This window comes from Vicia villosa, linkage group LG5 (assembly GCF_029867415.1).
Source record: "Vicia villosa cultivar HV-30 ecotype Madison, WI linkage group LG5, Vvil1.0, whole genome shotgun sequence".
Lineage (NCBI taxonomy): Eukaryota > Viridiplantae > Streptophyta > Magnoliopsida > Fabales > Fabaceae > Vicia > Vicia villosa.
The window spans coordinates 146,378,317-146,402,503 of record NC_081184.1 but is presented as its reverse complement, the minus strand read 5'-3'; the positions used below and the strand labels follow the sequence as shown (position 1 = coordinate 146,402,503).

Genomic DNA, 24,187 nt, shown 5'->3' with positions numbered 1-24,187 from the left:
CAGACGTGACAGGGTGTATTGAGAAAATCTCAAGTCCCACATTGGTTATATATAGAGTTTGAAAATTTTATATATAGCGACACCCTCACCTTACCGTGCGATTTTGTAGGAATGAGTTAGGTCCAACCCACTCATGGTATAGAAAATCTATTGATTTTAGGTCACTGTTGATCGATGTTTTGAGTAAACAATCACAAGCTTTAGTTTATTTATAGGATGAAAATCGAAAACCCTAAAGGGTACTTTATGTAAAACATTCGAGAAAATATACTTGTGCTAAAAGGTTTTCTAATGAAAACATCAAAAGAAATAAAGTAAAAGTGTTTAAATTGAAATACTTGAATTAAAAATGGAATGCAAGATCATACATTTCTCACACACTCGTTATATATCTCAATGAATACGATGTATGAGTTCTAAAGAGAACAAAATAAATTGCGAACCTTGACTATAAATTTGAAATTCTATTATATACGAGGTACATTATCAATTGTTAGTAACTGCTAACTCTTAAAATCCTAACATGCATACCGCTACATGGGCCTTCGTCTTTAACATCCGACATGTATACTTTTTCACGGGCTTTCATCAAGATGCAACACAATTGCAAATGCAATGGACAACTAACTCATCATGCATGTGGTACCAAATTATGAACACTTATATTCATTTCACTCAATAATCCCCACCATAGGATCGATTCTGTAACGCCCGTTTTTCATTTAAGTATTTTATTTAATTGTAAGTAATGTGATTTACTTAATTATTATGTGTTAATTATTCTCTTATGTGATCTTCGTGTTATTCATTGAGTTTTTATAGTAAATATCACGAGTTAGCGAGTTAGACGAGTTATTGAGCCTAAGTGGATATTAGTAAGTGGGAAGTGTTAGTTAGAGCCCATTAGCAATTAGAAAGTTAGTAAGAGTTTCAGAAAACAAGGGTTTTAGAGAAAATAGAAATTAGAAGCTTATTTGGGGATTTTAGTGAAAGAAGATAAGAGACAAGAGAAGAGGAGAATCTCAAGGTTGAAGATAGAGTTGACTTCAATCCAAAACCTAAGGTAAGAGTGGGATTCTTTCATGCTAAAGGGATGTATGATGATGTTTAGGGTGGGTTGGATTGTATGATTGAACCATAGATTATCTTTGTGTAGAAATGTAAGGGTTTATGAACAAAATGCATGAATTTGTGATTAGAAATGTGTTTTTAATGATGTTTGATGATAAATGATGGTAGATTTCGTGTTTGTACTTGTTTAATTGCTGTTTAGAATGAGTTTTGGCTGGAGAAAAAGTGATTATGCAGGTCTGTTACTATTATCGTTTTTCTGCAAAATCGCGCTCCCGCTAAGCATACGTGGGCCCACTAATCAGATGTTGTTCTATCTGGAAGAAAAGGATCATTAAGCGGAGCCAGTCCGCTAAGTGGAGTCTGTTTCGGAAAAAGCTTCTGCCACACGCCGCTTGAAGCGCGGTTATGGAATTTAGAAGCATAAGCGCGCTTATGGGCCGCTAAGCGGACCCTATTTCACAAAACTTGTCCAAACTTTGAAATGATGTATCTTTTGATTCGTAACTCCTTTTTGTATGCCGTTTGAACCTTCATGATACTCTAATTGATGTCTTTTCATTGTATATGCTTGAATATCTTCGAAAACTCTTGTGAATCCTTTTCTTGATTTGGATTGTTGTATGGTGTAATTGTTGTTGTGAGATGGATTGTTGTTGTATGATGATGCAACCTAATGATGTGACTATGACGTGATGAATTCTTATGAATGATGGTGATTTTGTAGTTGTTGAAGTTTGACATTATATTGATGATGTTCGATGGTGATTTTGAGTGATGTTGTGACGTATTGTCCGTGTTGTATGTGTTGTGTTGGTGTGGATGTTGCATTCATTGTGTCCCATCCATTTGCATAAGCGACAGTGGCCTTTTGGCAAAAGCGACGGTGGCCTTATTGGCAAATAGCGACGGTGTGCCCAATGGCAAAATTGAGACGGTGGGAGTTTTACTCCAAATTGGTACCACATGCATTTGCATAAGTCAAGTCGCATTTAAAGGGCATGTGATGTTATGCTCAATATGTGTTTGTATGATGTGGTGATGAGATGTTGTTGAGACGTAGCGATGAGATGCTTGTTTGATGTATTCGCATTATATTTGTAAATGAAATATGATGTTATACTTGTTACTTGATAGTCTTACCGTATTGCTAGATGTTTAGCGAATTGAACTGTATAACATGCTATGTGATGAGAAGTGGTGATATATGTATGATCTTTACTATGCTTTGGATATTATCACACGTTTCTTTATAATGAATGATATCTCACCCCTTTGTTTGAATGTTACCCTCTGTTGGTAACGTGCAGGTTATTACGCAGAGTAGTCGTGTATCCTATAGCTCGAGTCGGTGTGTCGATGCTCTGATACGTAGCACTCAGGGGGATGTTGGATTACTTGCTTATGTATTGCTTCTTATTGTTTACTTTTTGTTGGCTTTTATCATTATGTTATGCTGAGACTTGTTGGGTATATTGCGCCATGTTGGCCATGATGTTATGACTTAAATTGTCGTTGATATTTGATTTTCGCTGCGATGTGATTACTTATTGGTATTGATGATTAATGCATTGGATATTGCCCTCCTTTATATGTGTTATGTATCTATGTTGATGAGCATGATATGTGAATGTGTTATTAGTCGATTAAATATGACGCCTCAAATCATGATATATGATTTGGTTATAAGATTTTTGGCACTCTGATTTTCCTGCTCATTTCGGGGTAGATTTGGGGTGTTCCAGATTCCCTCTTGGAACCGGAGCACGCCAAAATCTCTACCACCACCATAGGTAACTCTTCACTAATCCCCTAACATAGGAATTAGCTATTCGCACTCGAACTATCACCATATGATCAAGGCTCATCACAAAGAACCGAAGTTCAGACGACATGAATGCATGGACTCTCACTCATGCAACAACAACACATACACTTGGTCCCTCTTCTGGCCGTGTATGCCACCAACAACATGATCACCAAAATTATATCATGAATATATCAGAACATGTACCATCATTAACAACTTTATCACGATAGTAACACATAATTACATCATTATCATATAACATAAATACACAACACAACAATTCATTAATAAAATAGATAAATCCAATCAAAAAATCGACCTATCCAGTTATGGGTATACTACCATTAGATAGGAATCATTTTAGCTTTCCAACGCTTCAAGTGGAATTTTGTTTGGATCTACAGTTTAAAAGTTATGATCAAAATACTTGGCGAAACAATAGGTGGATGTTGCAGAACTATCCATTGTTCAGCTGTTCTGTCCATAAGCCAACCGATTGGTCCTATTATTCTTTCCAAAAATTCATCTTTTACTGTTACGTATCAATATGGTTTCAATTCTTATTCCTTCCAAACACCTCCTATCATCTAATTTGCTTATTTAAAGTCCCTAACAAAATGAATCAAATTGCTATCCTAATTTCACCATGTATTAATAAATTATCATCAATTAAACAATTGAACTCAATAACGCACAGATATTGTACTCATCCCTAAAACCATCGAAACTGAGCAATGGGGAATATACATGAACACCATAAAAAAACAAAATTTTATTCATCAAACATCAACAATCATCATTAATTCAAAAGAAACTTAAATCATATCCTACCCATAAATCCATACCCATATTATTGAACTGAATTCCCACCCTTACCTAATTTTTCCAGCAAAGATGAGAGAATCCTTGATTTCTCCAAAGCCATTCCTCTCCTTCCTATTGCCCTAACTTTTCTTTCGTCTCTTCCAACTTTTTACGTATTAATAGAAAATCTCCTATAATTTCCTAACTTTCCTATTTATAATAACCACTCTCCAATTGAGATTTCCCATTCCACCCTCACGTATTCCTCTAACTCTCTATTTGGTCCCTATTCTTCTCCCAATTTTCAACTTTACCCATTGTCTCTCTATTCTCCTATTTTAATAAAATAAACAACAAAAATTATTTTTATTTCAATTATTAAATGATTCTAGTAATTTTAAATTACTCCACTCATCTCTAATTACTCTTCACACCCCTCTACCTCATGGTCGCACACCCCAACCATCCAAAATAATTTAATTTAATCAAATAAATCACACAAACTTTCAAAAAATTCTAAATAAAAGATATAATATAAATTGGGGTGATACATTAGGAGTCCCCTAAATTAGGCCCACAAGCCTTTATAAATACTTCATCCATAACATGAGGAAGTACAACATATAACATACATGAAACACCTAAGAATACAAAGCTTCTCACCTCACGTGAGCTTGCTCTCTCTATAGACAAAAATACCCCCAAACAGGATTTCTCACCACCATGAGCAAGTCTTAAACCACTGAAAAAAATACTAAAGTCTCTGAGCACTTCTACCAATATGGGGTTGCCACATATTCTATACTATTTGACAAATACATGTATTTTTAACCGTCAATGCACATCACACAACGATTGCAATCATCCAAATACATTAAGAACATTTATATTTAAATTGAAACAAATAAAAATCTCCTTAGAAAAAATAAAAATTTTAACCTTACAAAATAAAATTTTATTAAATGTCGTTGATAACATTTCATAAAAACCGTCTGAATAGGATCTAATATCAATTTCTTGCAAATCAATCCAAAATAAACATAAATTTGAGCTCCATATATAAATTTTAATACTTACTTTTTATTAATATTTGTAATTGTTAATCATACTCTTTTTTTTTTTTTTTTAATTTTGATTGTTAAGTAATTTCTTCCTATATTTTAATTAATTTAAACTTGACATTTTTACTTACATATTTTAAATCCTATTCTTACCTCATTTTTTTAAAATAAATTTATGGTTAAATTATAGTTTTAGTCCCTCGATTTTCTCGATTTTGCATAATTCATGAAATTAATCCTCTATTTTAAATTCAAACAATTTTGGTCTATTTATTTTAAATTCATATTGTTTTAGTCTTCTATCATGTTTTTTTCATAATAAATTGATGAAATTTTTTATTTTTTAACTTATACTTTTATTTATAAAGTGCAATAACAGGTTCATATATGATAATTTATCATGTAGTTTGTTATTTAAAAAAATAAAATTATCATTAATTTTAAGTGTAAAAGTATAAGGGAGAAATCAAAACAATTTGAATTTAAAATAATGGATTAATTTCACAAATAAATAAAATAAATTTAATTATTGAAAACAAGTTAATATTTTAATAAATCATATTTCCTTCCAACAATGTTTTTCACATCTTATAGTTAAACTTTAGACTTTAGTAGTACTATATTCATCAAAGCTTTGGATTCTACTAATTTTAATTTTAATTTTAATTTCAGCATAAATTTAAGTAGTATTTAGAGAGAAAATATAATTTAATAAATTCAATAGATTTATCTGACAAAAAGAATTTAAAGAATAAAAAATCACAAATACTCTTAAGCCACAAATATTTTTTAAGATATACTAATTTTTAGCTTCTACATAAAATATCAAAAGATCACTTTATTAAATCCTAATAATACTTTCTCATCTAAAGCCACATAGATTTTAAGAATCTAATTTTAATTTTTGTTTTCAAAGTAGCAAATATATATTCCTTCAAAAAAAGCATATAAATACGAAATTGCCTTAATAAAGAGAATCTTATTTAGATTTTGACAATTACTTACTATAAGACAAAACCTAACAGTAAATCCTATTTTTGATAATATTGATTACTGTTCACTATTAGCAACAAGTAATAATAGTAATAATAAACTAATTGTAGTAAATAAACCACTTTTTAAAATCAGCACGCACGAATAATTAAACTTCAAGGACAATAGTACATTCACTTATAAAAAGAAATTAAAAAGAAGAAGAAAGGACATAGTCGTAATCCTATCCCTACACTAGATCCTCCTATACATAACAAAAAAAATTAATTAAAAAATGAAAAAAGACATGTACTAGTATATCATTATTATTAATAATTAATTAATTAACCAAAAAATTGAAACACTCCATTATAACATGCAGCAAAGATCACGAGAATGATCATCATATTAAATTCAAAGCTTAGGAAGTTCGGACGAACGGCCGAGCATCACTCGGACAAGGACTCTGATACTGATACGACGATATCGATACTAATTTTATAAAATAAATAAATTAAATATAATTATACATATCGATAAAAATGCAAAAGAAAAGAGTACGAATATGAATATGTTTTAGAGGTATCGGTACTACATAGATAAATCGCATTAGAGGGAAAGTTTCTCTAAAGATTGTAGTGATTGTGATGATGAGATTGAGAATGGAAAATGCAAAATGAAGAAGGAAGAAAGAACAAAGGAAAACAGTGAATGTGATGCCACGTGTCATGGATAGAGTGGAAGAGTGGTTTTTGGGGGTTGAAAGAGCAACAACTCTCTCTACTGCCATGTCAGATCGCAAGCTTGTCCTATGACCCCGGCGAATCCGTATTTGTATGTGTCTTTCTCTCTCTAAAACTCACTTTCTCTCTCTCTATAAACACAAACATATCTATCTCATTTTAATTTTTCTCTCTCTATTTATACATTTGTCTGCCCTTTTCTCGTTTTTTCTCTCTCCTCGAATCTCTCTCTCATCTCTCGGTGCTGTATCCATCTTCTCCTTGCCCTAAACACTTCCCTTTCCCCCTTTCTCATCGTTTTTCAATCTCATGCAATTCATCTCCTTATTGCTGTTTGATCCATCACATAGATTGGTATGCTTCTTGATTTCTGTTATTTGTTGTTTTTTCTGCTGGTTTTGGGGTTTTTGTGTTTGTTTAATTTCAGCTGGTGTGGTTTGGTTTTTGCTATAGTTTCATGGTGTTTAATTGATGTTTTTGCTGTGATTTTAATTAGCATGAATGTTAGTTGGATTTTGAACTGGTTTATTGAGTCGACTAGTATATTAAATGGGTTTATGGGTCTTGCTTTAAGTTGAATTGAATGTGGATAATAATGCTTGAACGTTTTGGAGTTAATTGGTGGTTTTGATAACTATTTTTTTTATGTGGTGTGTTATTTGAACATTCAGTGACTAGCTGTTTATTGCGTACGTTTCATTATACTGGATATTGGATTAGATTAGATTTAGTACATTTAATTGTTTTCCTTAAGGGAAGTGTTCCTTGTTTGCTTGGCTATTTTGGTATGGATAATCTGATCCAGCTTTGATTCTCAAATGATTTTGGATAGCAAAACTAGATTGTGAGTGCTATTGTGAATGCTTATATGTTTTTTGGGAGGAGGAGGATGGTTGGTTGTAGATGTTGTTGTTGCTTAGTGTGTGAATATAATTACAAATGGATTGGGGGCCTAACCTAACATTGCAATGGGGTTGGTGTAGGATATTGATTGCAATTTTCCTTAAGGGAAGGTAATGCTGTTATTCATGTAAACATTTGGCATTTTTTGGGAGGGGGATAGAGTAGAGGTTATTTCTTGTCTTAAAATTTTCATTCTTGAACGAAACATCATCTGCTTTGATTTTGACATCAATATTGTGCACATCATGAAGCTTCAGCTTAGCTTTGATTGTCACATTTGTTCGTAAACCTTGCTGACGGATATTAGCATGTTTTCCAACCAAACTCACAAAATTTGTCGTAAGATGCACAATGTTGTCAAATAGCCGCGACATTGGTGCTATGGCACATTGAAGAAATCACTATTGTTCTGCAATGCGCTATTCAGTACTAAATATTGTAAAATACTTGCAGCTATAGGCGCTATAGCACTGTAGCGTAGCGAAATTTGAACAAACTTCTATCGATATTGCGGCACTAACTTATTCTACATTTCATGCACCTATTCATTATCATAACAAGTAGCAAATTATAAGTTACTTTTCTATTGAGCTACTATGTTATTCACTTCAACCTTGGAGTTTCAATCTTACTTAAGACCTATCTTGTGACTTAAGCTGGTACTTGTTCTGGACTTACTGATGACTCGCTGATGGTCAAAGGGTTGATTCTTTATGCAGGGCACATGTGAATGAAGAAGGAAATCAAATCATCTGTACCTAAAATGCTTAACAGGAACTGGGTTTTAAAGCGCAAGCGGAGAAAACTTCCTGTAGGACAGGATCAGTCCTCTGGTAAAGAGCAATCCAATGGTAAAGAAGATAATTCAGTAGCATCTGATTCTTCTAGGAATGCTTCAGCTAAATGTATGCTAAAGACTGAAGAAGGCACTTCTCAATTTTCATCTAAGAAGAAGGGATATGATGGGGTGAGTTACATATTAATCCCAGTTGGTTAGTTAGAGATAGTTTACCTTGAGTTAGACCTTTATAAATAAGGGGTAAACAGGAATCACTCCAAGTATTCATTTTTATATTTCGATATATTTGGATTACTTTACTGATGAAAGATTTATGTCTTTGAGAGTACTCCAAGTATTTAATTTTATATTTCCATATATTTGGATTGCTTCACTGTTGATAGCTTTGTCTTTGAGAGTCTAGACTTTCATTGCTAGATTTGTTATCACTTCTGCCATGTCATTTTCACTGTTGAGGGCCATTTTGATTTCCAAAGAGGGTATGGAATTTGAAATTATCATTGTTTTAGTTGGAAATAAGTTAATACATGGTCGGCTAACATAATAATGACCGTTTTATATAAGTCAATTATTAGGTTGCAAATCAACTAATGATTTGTGGTAGTTATATTAATACTAAAAATAAGAGGTCAGTGTCCAGCCTAGATACACATGATTCAGCATACTCGCCCTCATTTTTATATGTTAAAAAGCAGTACCAGCACCTTCCTCTGTGACATACTCGTGTAGTATTCCACTGCCTGGGCTCCCACACAATCCAGAACTTCTTTTCCATATTGTCTGTCTCATAATTGTTCTATTCCAGTTGGCCGGGCACTGATTTTGTCCATTAGGAACCCTTATTGTCCCCCTATATCTGCTTCTGTTTGGAATTTTTTGTTTCCTCAGTTGTTAAGTGGTTAAACTGGTTTCTCTCTTGGTATTTAGCTACTTTCTTTTCCTCCTGAAATGATTTTTAGCCTACACATCATGAGTGTTTGTTTGCTCAGAATGACCCAACTTTTGATTGCTGCTAATGAACCTTTGATTTTTCTTCACATGCCAGTTACTGAAATCTGTCCACAAATGGCTCCCCAATGCACGAGTGAGTTATTTTCTCCTGCCAGTTTCTCATTAGACTTGCTCACACTGTAAATCACTTCCCTGCTTGTCCTCAACTCAGATTTACTGCAATTCAACCTTCCCACTTTTCTTCTACTCATTGATAAATGATACCTTTGAATTGGAGGCAATGACGTTCAAGAGCAGATAGTGTTATTCCTTTGCTGAACAATGAAGGCAACACTCTCATGTAGATCATTAATCACTGCAAGAAGACCATTTAAGCCCCTGCCAACAATGACAAGATACTTTAGTGACAGTGCTACCTGCCAGCCACCACTAAATCTCCATCAGTAGAATAATGGCCTTGATAGAATCTAGAAAGTTCATAGGAATAATTGCCTTGATAGAACCTAGAAAGCGGCCACCCGAAGTTATATCCAAGATTTAATTACCGATTCCCTTAGAGGGCTTCAAGTTGATTTTAATTGTTGCAAACTTGGTGCATATGCTATATCTAGGCTCAACCATACAAAACAGACTATCAAGAAGAGAGATGTCTCCCACTTACAAACACTTTTTTGGGCCATAATCTCATTCTCATCTAATGCGGAACTCTTCAACACTCCCATATCCTGTCTATAACCAGACATCTAAAGCATGACCCGTGTGGCCCAGTAGCGAGTGGCCTAACAGATCTTGGATTAACATTAATACCATCTTAGAATTTGGGTTGGATTTAACCAAACCTTGCAGAACTGGCTTGGAAGGTGAGAGATGCTTCCCACTTATAAATACTTTTTAGGCCATATCTCATATAATGTGAGACTCTTATATCGATATATGTGATCTAGCTTGAGGAGGGTTAGATTTACCAACTCAACAAATGCGTAAATATTCTGTCACCTATAATTATGGTCATTGATGTCCATTATTTATCGAGCAGTCCCATTCAGCTGCTTGATTGATTAAAATTATTAAGCTATATAAGCAAACAGATCACCCTAGATACACCAAATTCATTATACTTTTTAGTTCTTTAAGATCACATCATATTCTTATTTGTTCTGATTCAAATGACCACCACCTTTTGCATTATTATAGCTTGGCAGTTCTGCGGTATGATGCATATGGCTATGTGTTGTGTATGCCTTTGTTTGGTGTTAATGGTAGGAGAGAAATGTAAAAATATCTGAAGTACATACGACTGCCTGTTATTTGGGAAGGATGTTGGCTTTTATGGTGCTCAACTAATGAGATTTTTAGGGTGCTCTTTCCGATATCAGTCTTTATTTTTACCTTTAAGAGGATATACTGTCAACACATTTTTTTCTTCTAATAAAAAAATTTCATATGGGACATACACAGTGGGATTAGATTTGAATGTGTTGTCATGTGAATAATTTCCTCTTATTTTGTTTGTTATGTATTTCATTTTCTAGCTGCATATGTTATCCTGTGCATTTATAGGCAAAATCTTTTTGGGATGCTTCCAATTAATTACAGTATTGTTTATGTGTTTTGTTTTCACATTCTATTAGTTTGAATGCTCTAACTGTGATACAATAAAACTTTTGATCCAGTATTTCTATGAATGCGTGATCTGTGATCTTGGTGGCAACTTATTGTGCTGTGATAGCTGTCCTCGCACTTATCATTTACAGTGTCTTGATCCTCCTCTTAAGGTATGATTGTTGAGTTGGATTTATATTGAGCTTTTAACATTAATTATAAAGTATTCTCAGGTTGTATGTTTTTTTCTTCCCTTTTTAATAATTTGTGATTTTATCTCCTGAAGCGCATCCCTATGGGGAAGTGGCAATGCCCAAGCTGCTTTGATGAAAATGATCAACTAAAGCCTTTAAACAACCTGGATTCAATTTCAAAACGAGCCAGGACAAAGACTGTACCTGTAAAATCAAAAGCTGGAATTAACTCCCTCAACCTGGAAAAGGTTTCTGGAATTTTCGGAAATAAGCATGTTTCGAAAAAAAGGTCAAGCAAAGCAAAATCTATTTCAACTATGGGAGGAAAATTCTTTGGATTGAAACCACTGTCTTCCCCAGTGGATGCAACTTGTAGCGACAAGCTAACAGACCCATCTCATGAAAGTTGCTTGGAAGGAACTTCATCATGCGTAGATGCTGATGATAAAAACGTGAACTTGTCCCCAACAGTCACACCTATAGACACAATGTCCGCTTCACCCGATAAGGAAGTTTTGTCGCCATCTAAAATTTCTAATTTAGATACAAATGATGCTAATGATGATGACCTGCTGGAGGAGAAGCCTAATTTATCTGGTGATAAAATTCCTTTTAGAAAAACACTTGTTCTTGCTATTACTGTTGGTGGAGAGGAAATGCGGAAAAAGAAGCTTAAAGTTATTAGTGATAATGCTAATAAAAAGAGGCGTAGGACTGAAAAGGGGAAACAATTTGTCATTACTTCTTTGAAGTCAAAGTCTGGAAATAATAAAATACACAAGAAGCAGAAGTCCAAAACACAGAAAGTTTCTACATCTATATCAAAAGGGGATGTTGGAGAAAAGAAATCCGATGCCCAGCGGAAAGTTAAGGTACATGTTCTGCCTCTTATTTCTTATAAGATGTTTTACTTCTAAGAACCTATAAAATTAAAACATTTTATTCAATTAATTTACTTCTGAATAACTACTTATTGCACATTTTAATGGAAAGTTCTTGTTAAGTTGTAGACACAATTTTATTGGTAAATACATTGAATAGATACTAGCATAATATTATAAATATTTTATTCACCCATCTAAAATGTTTGTCATTAAATTACAAATATTAATTTGACTGCTGTTAAAGTTTCAAAATCCACTTTATCTTAATATTTGGTTAGAGTTTAAGAATTGTCCTTTTTTAATAATCAAGAATTTTCCTTCTTTTCACCCTGCTTGACATCAATCACAGATCATGGGAGACTGTGTGAAATGAAATACTGTTCTTACTTTCTTACCCGCCTTCCTTATCATATTCATACCATATGTACTTAGAATACTATTTTGGTGGCACTTTATTCATTTATTGGAAATTCATTAAGAATGCATCTATGATATCTAAATTATGAAAGGGTTAATGATTGTGGCATTAAATTCTGGCAAAAAACGTGGGCAACAGTAAAGGTCTTTAGTATGAATCATTTTGCAACTGTATCTTTTCAAATGGCATAGGCTGCATAATTTGCCTTCAATACTCACTCTTATTTTATTTGTTGATTTCTATGCATTTCCTATATCCTAGGTCGCTGTAAGCTTTCAGCTAGGAAAGTAAAGCTAGAATACAAAATCAAAGAATGAGAGTGCAGATTGACAACACACTAGCAGTTTATAGATGACTAGGATAGAGGAGATAACTATATGAGATGATCTGTATAAATACATTCACAGTAGTTTATAAGAGTATGTTTGAACATTAACAGATTTAGACAATCTTCAGTGAGGTTTGTTTTAGATATGTTACAGACTGTAGGGGAAAGGTAAAAAGAAAGTAGAAATATTTCTTCAAGTATTAAAGGTTTGCGGCATTGGGTTAGATTTAGAAATAGCAGCAGCTGGGGTTTATAGGTTTCATAGCAGTTATAATGTGATAAAGTATATTAAGCTTACTTTCTGACTATATTAATCCTTCTATTTATCCTTGATATGTATTGATATACTAGCTGAGATAGAATATATTTATTATTAGTGTTAATATGATATTGTATTTGCGGGTAGCTGTAAGCATTATTTGCTTTTGCTTGGATGCAGAAGAACTCTCAGGCAATGAAAGTCGCGTCAAATGAGCCTGATAAAGTAGGAAGCCACTTGGATGGAAGTTTAATGCATGAAGACAGTACTATTCTTGAATCTCTGCAGGTAACCATCTCTGCACTGTTGAAAGAAAATGCATTCCCTGTTATCTTGTATGTGATTATCATGTCTTTCTTTTTAACTTGTATATCCATCTCACAGGTTGATCGAGTCTTAGGGTGTCGAATACAAGGTGAGAACACAAACTTAGTACGGCACTTATCCTTGAAAGTTGGGGATGATTCACCTTCGGACGATCTGGTAATGTCAGAAAACCAGACAAGGCTAGTAGAAGATAATTCTGCTTGTGATAATGATGTGGGTGTTGAAATAGCTGAAGACCTTGTTGATCCTCAAAATGTCAAAAATTCTGATGAAGGAAGGTTGAAAGACACCGATAGAGTGGAAAATATTCATGTATACAGGAGATCAACATCAAAGGAAAGTCAGAATGGTGATCTCACAAATTCCTTGGGTAAAGCCACTGATGATTTAGGCTCATGTGTTAAGGATGGTACAGATCGGGATGATTATGCTGTATCTGCTGAACAGTTGGAAAAGGAAAATGACAAGTTGGAGACGGGGGAAAATCTTAATGTTGTTTTAAGAGGGGACGGCAACAGCGAGCTTCCTAAAAATTGTGAAATGCACGATTCTCTTAAAACTGAACCAAAGGGAATGGGTAGCAGTGTTGATAATAAAGTTCAGGATGCTATTAGGGTTGAATCTTCATGTCCAAATGGAGAGAGAGTTTCCTATGAATTTTTAGTTAAGTGGGTAGGAAAGTCTCATATTCATAATAGTTGGATTTCTGAATCCCATTTAAAAGTCATTGCAAAGAGAAAACTTGAAAATTACAAGGCAAAATATGGAACGGCTACAATAGATATTTGTGAAGAACAATGGAAGATTCCTGAGCGGTTGCTTGCTATTCGCACTTCCAAACATGGAGTATCTGAAGTATATGTTAAGTGGGCTGGAAATCCTTATGATGAGTGCACTTGGGAAAGTTTAGATGAACCTGTGCTTCAAAGTTCTTCTCATTTGATTACACGCTTTAAAATGTTTGAAACTCTCACATTGGAAAGGGATGCATCAAAGGAAAATTCAACTAAAAAAAGTAGTGACCGTCTAAACGATGTAGTTAGTCTTGCAGAGCAACCTAAAGAGCTAAAAGGGGGTTCTTTATTTCCTCATCAGCTTGAGGCTCTGAACTGGTTGCGTAAATGCTGGTATAAGTCCAAGAATGTGATACTTGCTGATGAGATGGGGCTTGGGAAAACAATATCTGCTTGTGCTTTTATTTCATCTTTGTATTTTGAATTCAAAGTTTCACGTCCTTGTTTGGTTCTGGTACCTCTTGTCACTATGGGCAATTGGCTCGCTGAGTTTTCGCTATGGGCTCCAGATGTGAATGTTGTTCAATATCATGGCTGTGCAAAAGCAAGAGCCATAATTCGACAGTATGAATGGCATGCAAGTGATCCAAGTGGGCTGAATAAGAAAACAGAAGCCTATAAGTTTAATGTGCTTTTAACCTCATATGAAATGGTTCTTGCCGATTATCCTCATTTTCGGGGAGTTCCTTGGGAAGTTCTTGTTGTTGATGAGGGCCATCGACTGAAGAATTCACAAAGTAAGTTGTTTAGCTTGCTAAATTCATGCTCTTTTCAACATCGTGTTCTGTTGACAGGCACCCCTCTCCAGAACAACCTTGGTGAGATGTACAACTTGCTTAATTTCTTACAGCCAGCATCATTTCCTTCCCTCTCTTCATTTGAGGAGAGATTTAATGATCTTACGTCTGCAGAGAAAGTTGATGAATTGAAAAAACTAGTTTCTCCTCATATGCTTCGTAGACTTAAAAAGGATGCCATGCAAAATATTCCTCCCAAGACAGAAAGAATGGTTCCTGTTGAGCTGTCATCCATCCAAGCTGAATATTATCGGGCAATGCTTACAAAGAATTATCAAGTATTGCGAAATATTGGGAAAGGTATTGCTCCGACATCTATGCTGAACATTGTGATGCAACTGAGGAAGGTCTGCAATCATCCATATCTCATACCAGGAACTGAGCCTGATTCTGGATCTGTTGAGTTCCTTCATGAAATGAGAATAAAGGCTTCGGCAAAGTTGACTCTTTTGCATTCTATGCTAAAGATTTTGTATAGGGAAGGTCATAGAGTTCTTATTTTCTCACAAATGACAAAGCTTCTTGACATCCTGGAGGACTATTTGAACATAGAATTTGGGCCTAGAACATTTGAGAGAGTGGATGGCTCTGTGTCTGTAGCAGATCGTCAGACAGCAATTGCACGCTTCAACCAAGACAAAAGTCGATTTGTTTTCTTATTATCCACTCGGTCATGTGGACTTGGGATAAATTTGGCCACTGCTGACACTGTCATCATCTATGATTCTGATTTCAACCCTCATGCAGATATCCAAGCAATGAATCGAGCACACAGAATTGGGCAATCAAATAGACTGTTAGTATACCGACTTGTGGTTCGTGCCAGCGTTGAAGAGCGCATCTTGCAGCTTGCTAAAAAGAAATTGATGCTTGATCAGCTTTTTAAAGGTAAATCTGGGTCTCAAAAAGAGGTAGAAGATATTTTAAAATGGGGAACTGAAGAACTCTTCAATGATTCTTGTGGCCTGAATGGAAAAGATACAAGTGAGAATAATAATAGTAACAAAGATGAGGCAGTAGCAGATATAGAACACAAGCATCGGAAGAGGACTGGTGGTCTTGGTGACGTATACGAGGATAAGTGTACAGAGAGCAGCAGCAAGATTTTGTGGGATGAAAATGCCATTTTAAAATTGCTTGATCGTTCTAACCTTCAAGATGGTTCAACAGACATTGCTGAAGGGGATTCTGAGAATGATATGCTGGGCTCAATGAAGGTGAAGTAATTGACTAATATCTAGTAGTCACAGTATTTATTTGGTTCCGAGTTTCGTGTAGAACCTAGAATCTTACTCATGAAGAGAGATATAATTGACTGGAAACTAGATTTTGCATAAAAACACAACTTACATTTTATGGACTTAATGTACATAATTTCTATTAATTGCTTTTCTATAATTAAGGATAGAGAATCTGTCCTCAAATGAATAATATAAAAAATAGTTGTGCAAAGAAGAGGAAATAAATCCATATAAATAAAAGGAAATAATGGAAAATCTTCCTACAATTCAAACTCCCGTTCAAGTTGGTAAATCCTACTCTCACATTGAGTAGTATGGGATGCTCAGTGGAATATTTAAGTGGCTTGGTTCTCTCTCCTTGTTAGCTAGTTTTTAAGGGAGAGTTCCCTTTCAATACTTATCAATTGGCATCAGAGCTGCTTGTCGGGTAGTCGGGAAGAAATACCTACGAAGGGCCTGACCAGAAAGGCTGGTTAAAGTGCCTTAGACTTTGACTCTCAAGGGTGGTGCTATGATAGGGACTTGGGTATTATATGGTGCTTAAGTCCCACTTTGAGTAGTTTAGTCCCACTTCGAGTAGTATGAGATTTTCGGTGGGGTATTTAAGTGGCTCGGTTCTTTCCTTTTGATAGTTAGGTTTTAAGAGGTGGTTCTCCAATGCTTCCTTGCGCTTGACCTAGCATCAACCATGCTTTTTACTTCTCTATGTATTATCACCTAGGAACATACAGTGCCCTGAGTTGGATTCCTTTGAATGACACATCTTGCCTAATCTACATTATGGTTGCACCTTTTCTTTATTTACTCTTACTTTGACTGTTTCCCCATGCTCGTAGATACAGGTGGTATATTAAATACTCCGTTCCTTATCGTGGTTGATTTTTTTATGTAGGCCCCTGAGTGGAATGACGAACCGACTGAAGAACATGTAGAGGGTGAGTCCCCTCCTCATGGAACTGATGACACATGTACACAAAACTCTGAGAAGAAAGAGGATAATGCAGTGATTGGCGGTGAAGAAAATGAATGGGACCGTCTATTGCGTTTGAGGTAAGGAGATTCTATTTGACAATTTTCAAGTTCTGCATAAAGGACTATGCTGTATAGGAAAATACCTATTTAGCAATAATGAAAAATATCATTTTAAGATACATTATTAAATAAAAAATATATATGAGAGGGTTGTTTATGTTGCTGGAGAGCTCTCTTGCTTGTAGATAAGAGCAGCGGTACCTCCTTGTTGGAAATGACCTCAAATGAAAACAAAAGTTTATGATACTTATTAAGACTAGTTTTACTTGTATCTGTTGGCTTCTATTAAGCCAGCCTCACATGGTGTAATAAGGCTTAGGTTTTGGTTTTTCTTTGATTTTTTGTTCGTGGTTTCTGTTAGAATTAGTCACATGATTTGTGTAGTTAGTCATGTGTGAAATATGCATTAGGTGTAAAATTCCAAATTAGTCTGCTAAATGGGATAAGAGTTAGAAATCACATTAATTTGTAAATACAGGCTTTTATGGTCAGATTAGACACAGAAATTCAAATCTTACATTTTTTTTTATGGAGGTTTGTATATTGGATATTCTGAGAAAATGAGTACATCTTTTGAGGTGACTTGTTTTTTCCCTTGCTTTCATTCCTTGTTTCACATCCCTTAAGGATATTCACAATCCTCATGTTCTGTATTTAGTTTTCTTTCTCTTATAGTCAAACTGCTTTCTTCTTTACAAGCTTTAGTGATCAAATGAAGACAAAAGGCCTAGAAATCAGTTGTATTTAAAAACACCCATCACATGAAATCAAAATGTAGGCCGACCATTACTTGTTGTTTACATGTAACTACCTGTGAGGACTGAAGTAGTGTGCAATGAACTTTTTGATCTTATGATGGTGAATGATTAGTTTACAAGAAACCATTTTAAATAAATAAAATCTTCTAGGCAAAACCGGAACAGGTTTTTTCTTTATAACTGACATAATTATAAATGTGTGCAAAAATTAACTCATATTGGGCTGCATTTATATTGACAGCATAGTTAGCCATCAATTGGCGTGACTAATGTCTTAGCTTGAATTTTCTTGTACATTTAATCTGGTTCCTAGGTGGGAGAAATATCAGAGTGAGGAAGAAGCTGTTCTTGGTCGAGGGAAGCGGCAGAGGAAAGCTGTTTCATATCGAGAAGCATATGCTCCACACCCAATCCAAGCAGTGAGTGAGGTAATTTGCTTTCTTTCTGCTAGTTAGCATAATTTATTTCTTAGTAAGCTTTATTAATTCCAATTGGGAGGTGATGACTGATGAGAAGTGTTGGTTTCTGATAATATTCAAAACTATTAGAGTATATAACATAGTAGTTATATCTGTAACTGCTTTGCTTGTAACTAGCAAAGCAAATTAGCAATCAGCAAACAAATTAGTTAGTTAGAACTGTCTAGAAGGCAGTTATGACATATGAAGCTCGGACACGGGACACGGACACGAATACACCGCTAATGTAAAAAGCATAGGACACGGACTCGACTATATATATTAATAAAATAATGCAATTTATGAGCACAATTTATAGAGTCTAAAATGAGAACCAAAATTTATGTATATTTAAACTTAGTACTTTCAATCAACAACAAAAAAGACTTAAATTGGGTACTTTCAATTAAAAAAGAAAAGGAATGAGTATCCGAAGAGAAAGAGTGGAATACCAACAGTAGCGACAGTGGAATATCGGCGAGCGGTGAAGATGAAAACAAAAAAAGATGAAAACAAACAGAGAAGATGAAAAAAATAAGGAATATGAGTTGTTTTTAGAGTGGGGAAATGGAATATGAAAGGTAAAAAATATTTTTATTTTTTTACATAATGAGAATTTGAGAGGTCGCAATGTCCGTTATTTGAAATAGCGTGTCGTATCCATGTCCGTTGCATTTTAATTGTTTTTTTCTGTAGGACACTTCAAAAACGTGTATGATACGTGTCATACGTGTGTCGTACGCGTGTCGGAGCTTCATAGGTTATGACAAACCATGTGCTGAGCTGTAACTGAGTTGTAACTAAGTCAGTCAGTCACAGCTTCCTAAATAGCATCAAGCTATTCATTGTAATAATATAATCATTTTCTGTTATTCATAACTATCTCAGAAACAGAATTCTCTCTATCCTTTCTCTTTCTAGAATATTCAAGATGATGAAATCATCACCCTCTCCATTTCTAATGTAGTATCAATTATCAAAGCCTATGATTCATATCCATGGCCTCACCTTCTGAAATGAAAAAATCTTCCATACTGGATGATGGATCTACAACGAAGAATATTTCCAAAACCTTTTCTCAACACATCAGCATTAAGCGTAATGATTCAAATTTTCTAATGGAAATAGCAAGTTGAAGACATCGTACACATTCATCACCACCTTTAAAATCCAGTTATTTCTCCAAGATACCTCACTGTTGAGGATCGACCTCATATACTGAAAACCCTGCGTACTTGACGTGGAGCAGGAAGGTTTGTCACTATTCACTGCTTCTCACAACTCTCCGGTTTTTTGTCCTTTTACGGACCAAATTAAACTTTGACTTCTCCATGAAAGTTATAGCCCTGGAGTTAGCTTTCCTTTGCCGCAAGTTTCACCTCAATCAGACTTACGAAAATCTATATATGGTCAAAACAATGCAGTGGTTAAAAATCTGGCTTGCACAAGAGTACCACACGAAGCATCAGATGCGCTACGTTCACTTGCTTTTGCTTATGTGGCCTCCTTCAGATTCCCTTAACATGGCGCGTTGATGTGCTTGGCGTGGCACATTTTTTCCAGTAGCATGCAAAACACATTAGTTTCATGAAATTAACGGAAAATTGCTGATTTCTTCAATTTTACAATTTTCTTCCAATTCTTGTGTTTATGCCTCGCCCCACTTCTCGTCCCTGTAACTTTCACCATGAAACATTGTAGAATTTGTCTAGTTAGAGTGAGTTTGAATTGAGTTGAGCTTTTCCATGTCTTGAATCATGTCCTGTTTTGCTCTGTTTCACACAAAGTGAACGAAAAATACCATTAAAATATTAGGAAAATCGCTAGAAATATGTAGAATGACTGAGTGTCATCTCCTTCCTGTCTCTATTTATTTCCAGCTTAGTTTTATATTAGTTTTAGTTATTAGTTTTGTTGAAGGCTGTAAATAGACCCCTAATCACATTTTGAGAATCACTTGCTTAATTACTGACTGTTAAAATTTAGATTGTTAGTCTGCTTCACCACTTTAGCTCTGATTATTTAGTTTCTTAACATTTTTATTCTTCCTTGTAGAAATCATGTTTCATTAATGTTTTCTATTGATGTGTTTGTTCTACCAGAGTGGTGGTGAGGAGGAAAAAGCACCAGAACCTGAGCGCGAATACACACCAGCCGGACGGGCCCTGAAGACAAAATTGTATGTTTTATTTTTCAAGCTTTCTGAATTAAACTTATTATTCAACATGATTAGAGAGTATAGATATGTCATCAGTACCATTGTTTATTATCGATATGTCATCAGTACCATATGTATAATGTGTTATCTGATTATAATTCTCTGTACTTTTGCTTGCTGTATTATTCTTGTACATAGATCTGATTAGTTATAGTGGTTCAATTCAATACACAAACAATCCTGAGTATAGCACTCAGCATCATAATTCAAAAAAAAGAAAAGAAAATTAAGAATCAGATTTTTTTCCCATTCTTTCCCTTTCTCAACCTAAGTATGTAATACCAATTACTTCAAAATGCATTATTTTATTTATATTGAGGAGTTTGTTTTTCTAATAGTGTTCTGGTACATTGTCAAAAAGGATTTCCTCCTTTCTTTATTAACTGGTTTCTTTTAGAACAAAAAAAGCATGTGTAAATATAACCTTTTGTGCTGTCATTTTGACTTCTGGAAACTACTTACGTGGCGCTCTTGGCAAATCCTGCATGCTAATGATAAACTGATAATGGTATTTTTGTTGTTGTTGGACACTGATAGTGGTAATTTGGGCACTCAAGCATTTAAGGTTTAAATTATTCTCTGTAATTGGTAATTTTCAAACACACGGACCAGGATATTTCATGTCTTTGGTAGTTTGATTGGCACTGTTATATCCAAATGTTTTCAGAATCATGATAAAATAGGTCTTTAATGCTGAAATATTTGCACTTGTCAATGATCAACAGTGCTAAACTCCGTGCTCGGCAGAGGGAAAGACTTGCTCAGAGGAACGCAGTTAAAGAATCGCAGTCTGCTGAAGGACTTCCAGGTACCGTGTCACTCTTGCATCCTCCATTGATAGCCAAAGATGGAGATCTAGGAGCTGAGCCGATACATTCAGTTCAAGAAGGAACTTCTATCAACATAGAGGATAATAAAAATAGTCTACTTTCAGAAGCTCAAGATATTAACACTGACTCCTTATCAAGGATCGAAAAGCTTTCAAAACATAAAAGACATCCCTTCAATATTCCTGTCAATAATCCAGGCCGATCTTTACCTGAACTTTTGCCTTCAAACTACCACAACAGGGGGAGGATTAATGTGACAAACTCTATGCCAAGCAACAATTTGTTGCCCGTTCTAGGGCTCTGTGCTCCTAATGCTAATCAAATAGAATCATCAGAGGGTAACACTTCAAAGTTAAACTGGAGACAAAATAGGCACGGCGCCAGACAAGAGTTTCCATTCAGCCTCGCCCCTTGCACTGGGACATCCATGGATGCTGAGACGAGAAGTAAGGAAAAGGCAGCAAACACCAAACTGTTGGACGCATCGACAGAAAATTTACAACAAAGTTTCAGAAATAGCATCCCTGATAACTTCCTCCCATTTCTTCCAGTATGCTCTCTTAATATGCTAGTGGTTTTTTTTTCTCAATCATTGTTGACTTTATGCACATGTCACTATGATTGATGTCTTTTTGTTGTTGCAGTTTCCACCCCCCGTGCAAGGAAAGGAATCTGATGCATTTGAGAGTCCAAGTGCTAGATTCTCTGCTTTCCAGGAGAAAATGGCCCTGCCAAAACTGCCTTTCGACGAAAGGTTGCTGGCAAGATTTCCACTCACTACAAAGAACATTCCAAATTCTCATCCGGAGCTCTTACCTAATTTGTCGATAGGAGGCAGACTTGAAGCTCTGAATGGATCTATGCAAGACCTCCCAACATTACCTAATTTTAAAATGCCCCCAGAAGATTTATTTAGATATAATCAGCAAGACAGGGATGTTCCACCCACCTTGGGTTTAGGACAAAAGCCAACCACACTATCATCATTTTCAGAAAACCATCGGAAAGTTCTTGAAAACATAATGATGAGAACTGGGTCTGGACCAAATAGTTTAATGAAAAAAAAGTCAAAATCAGATGGTTGGTCTGAAGATGAACTTGATTCCCTCTGGATTGGTGTTCGTAGGCATGGAAGGGGAAATTGGGATGCCATGCTCAGAGATACCAAGTTAAAGTTTTCAAAGTATAAAACATGCGAAGATTTATCAGTGAGGTGGGAGGAGGAACTAGTAAAGGTCTTTCAGGGGCCAGCTTTTCCTGTGCAAAGATCATCTTCCAAGACAACCAAGTCTACCAAATCTTCTCATTTTCCAATTTCTGATGCAATGATGGAAAGGGCCTTGCAAGGCAGCAAATTTATTTTGCCGTCAAAATTTCAAAACCATTTGACTGACATGAAATTAGGATTAGGTGGTCCTGCTGCATCTGGTCTTCCACATTTTAGAACCATGGATCGACCTAGTCTGCAAAATGATCACTTTGCATCTATTCCATCTTGGAACCATGATATACACAGAGGAAAGTTTCTTGATGATGCTTCTGCTGAAACAATTGATAGACCAGGAACTTCCTCCTATGTGCCAACAGAAAGACCATTTCTACTCAATTCTTTTGGAACAGCCAGCTTGAGTTCTTTAGGTTTGAATTGCTCAGGCAACATTAATATACAGCAACAGGAGGATGAGCGTGGAAACATCAAGCGTGGAAAGTTGCCTGTACTTCCGGATGAATCACCAAACGATGCACGTGATTGTAGTATCAATGTAGTAAAAGGTGAATCTACTTGCTCAGGATTGTTATCCAATCCTATTATACCAGATCACATGAACTCAAAAGGGGAGGAAGTAGCGGGATGTAGTTCTTCAAAAGATAAGCTTCCCCACTGGTTACGACAAGCTGTGAGTTCCCCTGCCAAACTTCCTGATCCTGAACTTCCTCCCACAGTATCGGCCATTGCTCATTCAGTTCGCATGCTCTATGGAGATGATAAGCCTACAATTCCTCCATTTGTGATCCCTGGACCACCACCTTCCTTACCAAAGGATCCCAGGAGTAGTCTCAAGAAGAAAAGGAAGAGAAAATCACACAAGCCCAAGATGTTTCTTCCAGATTTTTGTCCAGACTTTCACAGCAGCCACCATGGTGATAATGGTGCTTCAAGCTCAACTCCTTTTCCACCATCATTTCCTCCTCCGACAGGGCCTCAGCAGCTTGATTCTGACCTCAACTTGCCCCCTCTTAATTTAAAAGTGGCAAACTCATCACACTTATCGAAAAAGACAAGCTCGGGACTATCTCCTTCTCCTGAAGTGCTCCAGTTGGTTGCATCCTGTATTTCTCCTGGCCCTCATCTTGAGAGCAAGCTTCCATTGCCAACAAGGCCAGTTGGCAGAGCCAAATTCAAAGACTCAGAAGGTGCCTTCAGAAGTAAGAAGCCCAGGCAAGTATCACCGGAAAATTGGTGTTCATCAGAAGAACATAAAGTAGAACAAGTCCCTGATAGTGGAGATTCCAGCAAGACTCAGTCAGATCCCTCCAGGGTTGAGCAGCCCCATGGAGGGGAAGCATCTTCTGAGGGAACTGTCTCAGATCATGCTGCGAGGGATCAGGAAACGGAACTGTAGTAGTGTCTTTGGTTAACATCGGAAACCATATTCTTTCTTGCTGCTGAAGCCTTTTTACCAATGTGCTAGAATTTTTGTAGGTATGACAGTGAGTGAAGTAGCAAATATAGTATTGTTGAGAACATGTAAAGTTTTTTCTCCAAGTGAAATGAAATATATAGTGTTGCTTGCTGAGTAATGTTTGTACTTTATTGCCTCTTTTTTTTTTTGTCTATTTTACTATGGTAGATTTTTGCTATTATAATTTTTTTTTTCATAACATTCTACACTCATTGTATTAATAATGTAGTATGAGCTGTGAAGTATTGA

General features: G+C 35.5%; 1 protein-coding gene across 2 annotated transcripts; it reads left to right on the top strand.

Annotated features, from left to right (window-relative positions):
* Positions 1-6,379: 6,379 nt before the first annotated feature.
* Positions 6,380-24,067, top strand: LOC131603043 (protein CHROMATIN REMODELING 4). Of its 2 annotated transcripts, none has more exons than XM_058875290.1 (11): positions 6,380-6,552; positions 8,084-8,331; positions 10,788-10,889; positions 11,003-11,782; positions 12,980-13,087; positions 13,184-15,934; positions 16,851-17,008; positions 18,062-18,176; positions 20,309-20,385; positions 21,150-21,804; positions 21,899-24,067. In XM_058875290.1, the coding sequence occupies exons 2-11, from the start codon at positions 8,095-8,097 to the stop codon at positions 23,876-23,878; spliced, it is 6,963 nt and encodes a 2,320-aa protein (XP_058731273.1). In that variant the 5' UTR covers positions 6,380-6,552; positions 8,084-8,094; the 3' UTR covers positions 23,879-24,067. The 2 variants fall into 2 exon arrangements, with proteins under 2 accessions (XP_058731273.1, XP_058731272.1); XM_058875289.1 differs by lacking the exon at positions 6,380-6,552 and adding an exon at positions 6,573-6,815.
* Positions 24,068-24,187: the final 120 nt, after the last annotated feature.

Bases quoted from the DNA above. Each gene is read 5' to 3' on its own strand.
- LOC131603043 (XM_058875290.1), top strand. From the start codon at position 8,095: ATGAAGAAGGAAATCAAATCATCTGTACCTAAAATGCTTAACAGGAAC. The intron at 8,332-10,787 runs GTGAGTTACATA...CTTTTGATCCAG, and splicing joins AGAAGAAGGGATATGATGGG to TATTTCTATGAATGCGTGAT. The intron at 18,177-20,308 runs GTAATTTGCTTT...TTGTTCTACCAG, and splicing joins CAATCCAAGCAGTGAGTGAG to AGTGGTGGTGAGGAGGAAAA.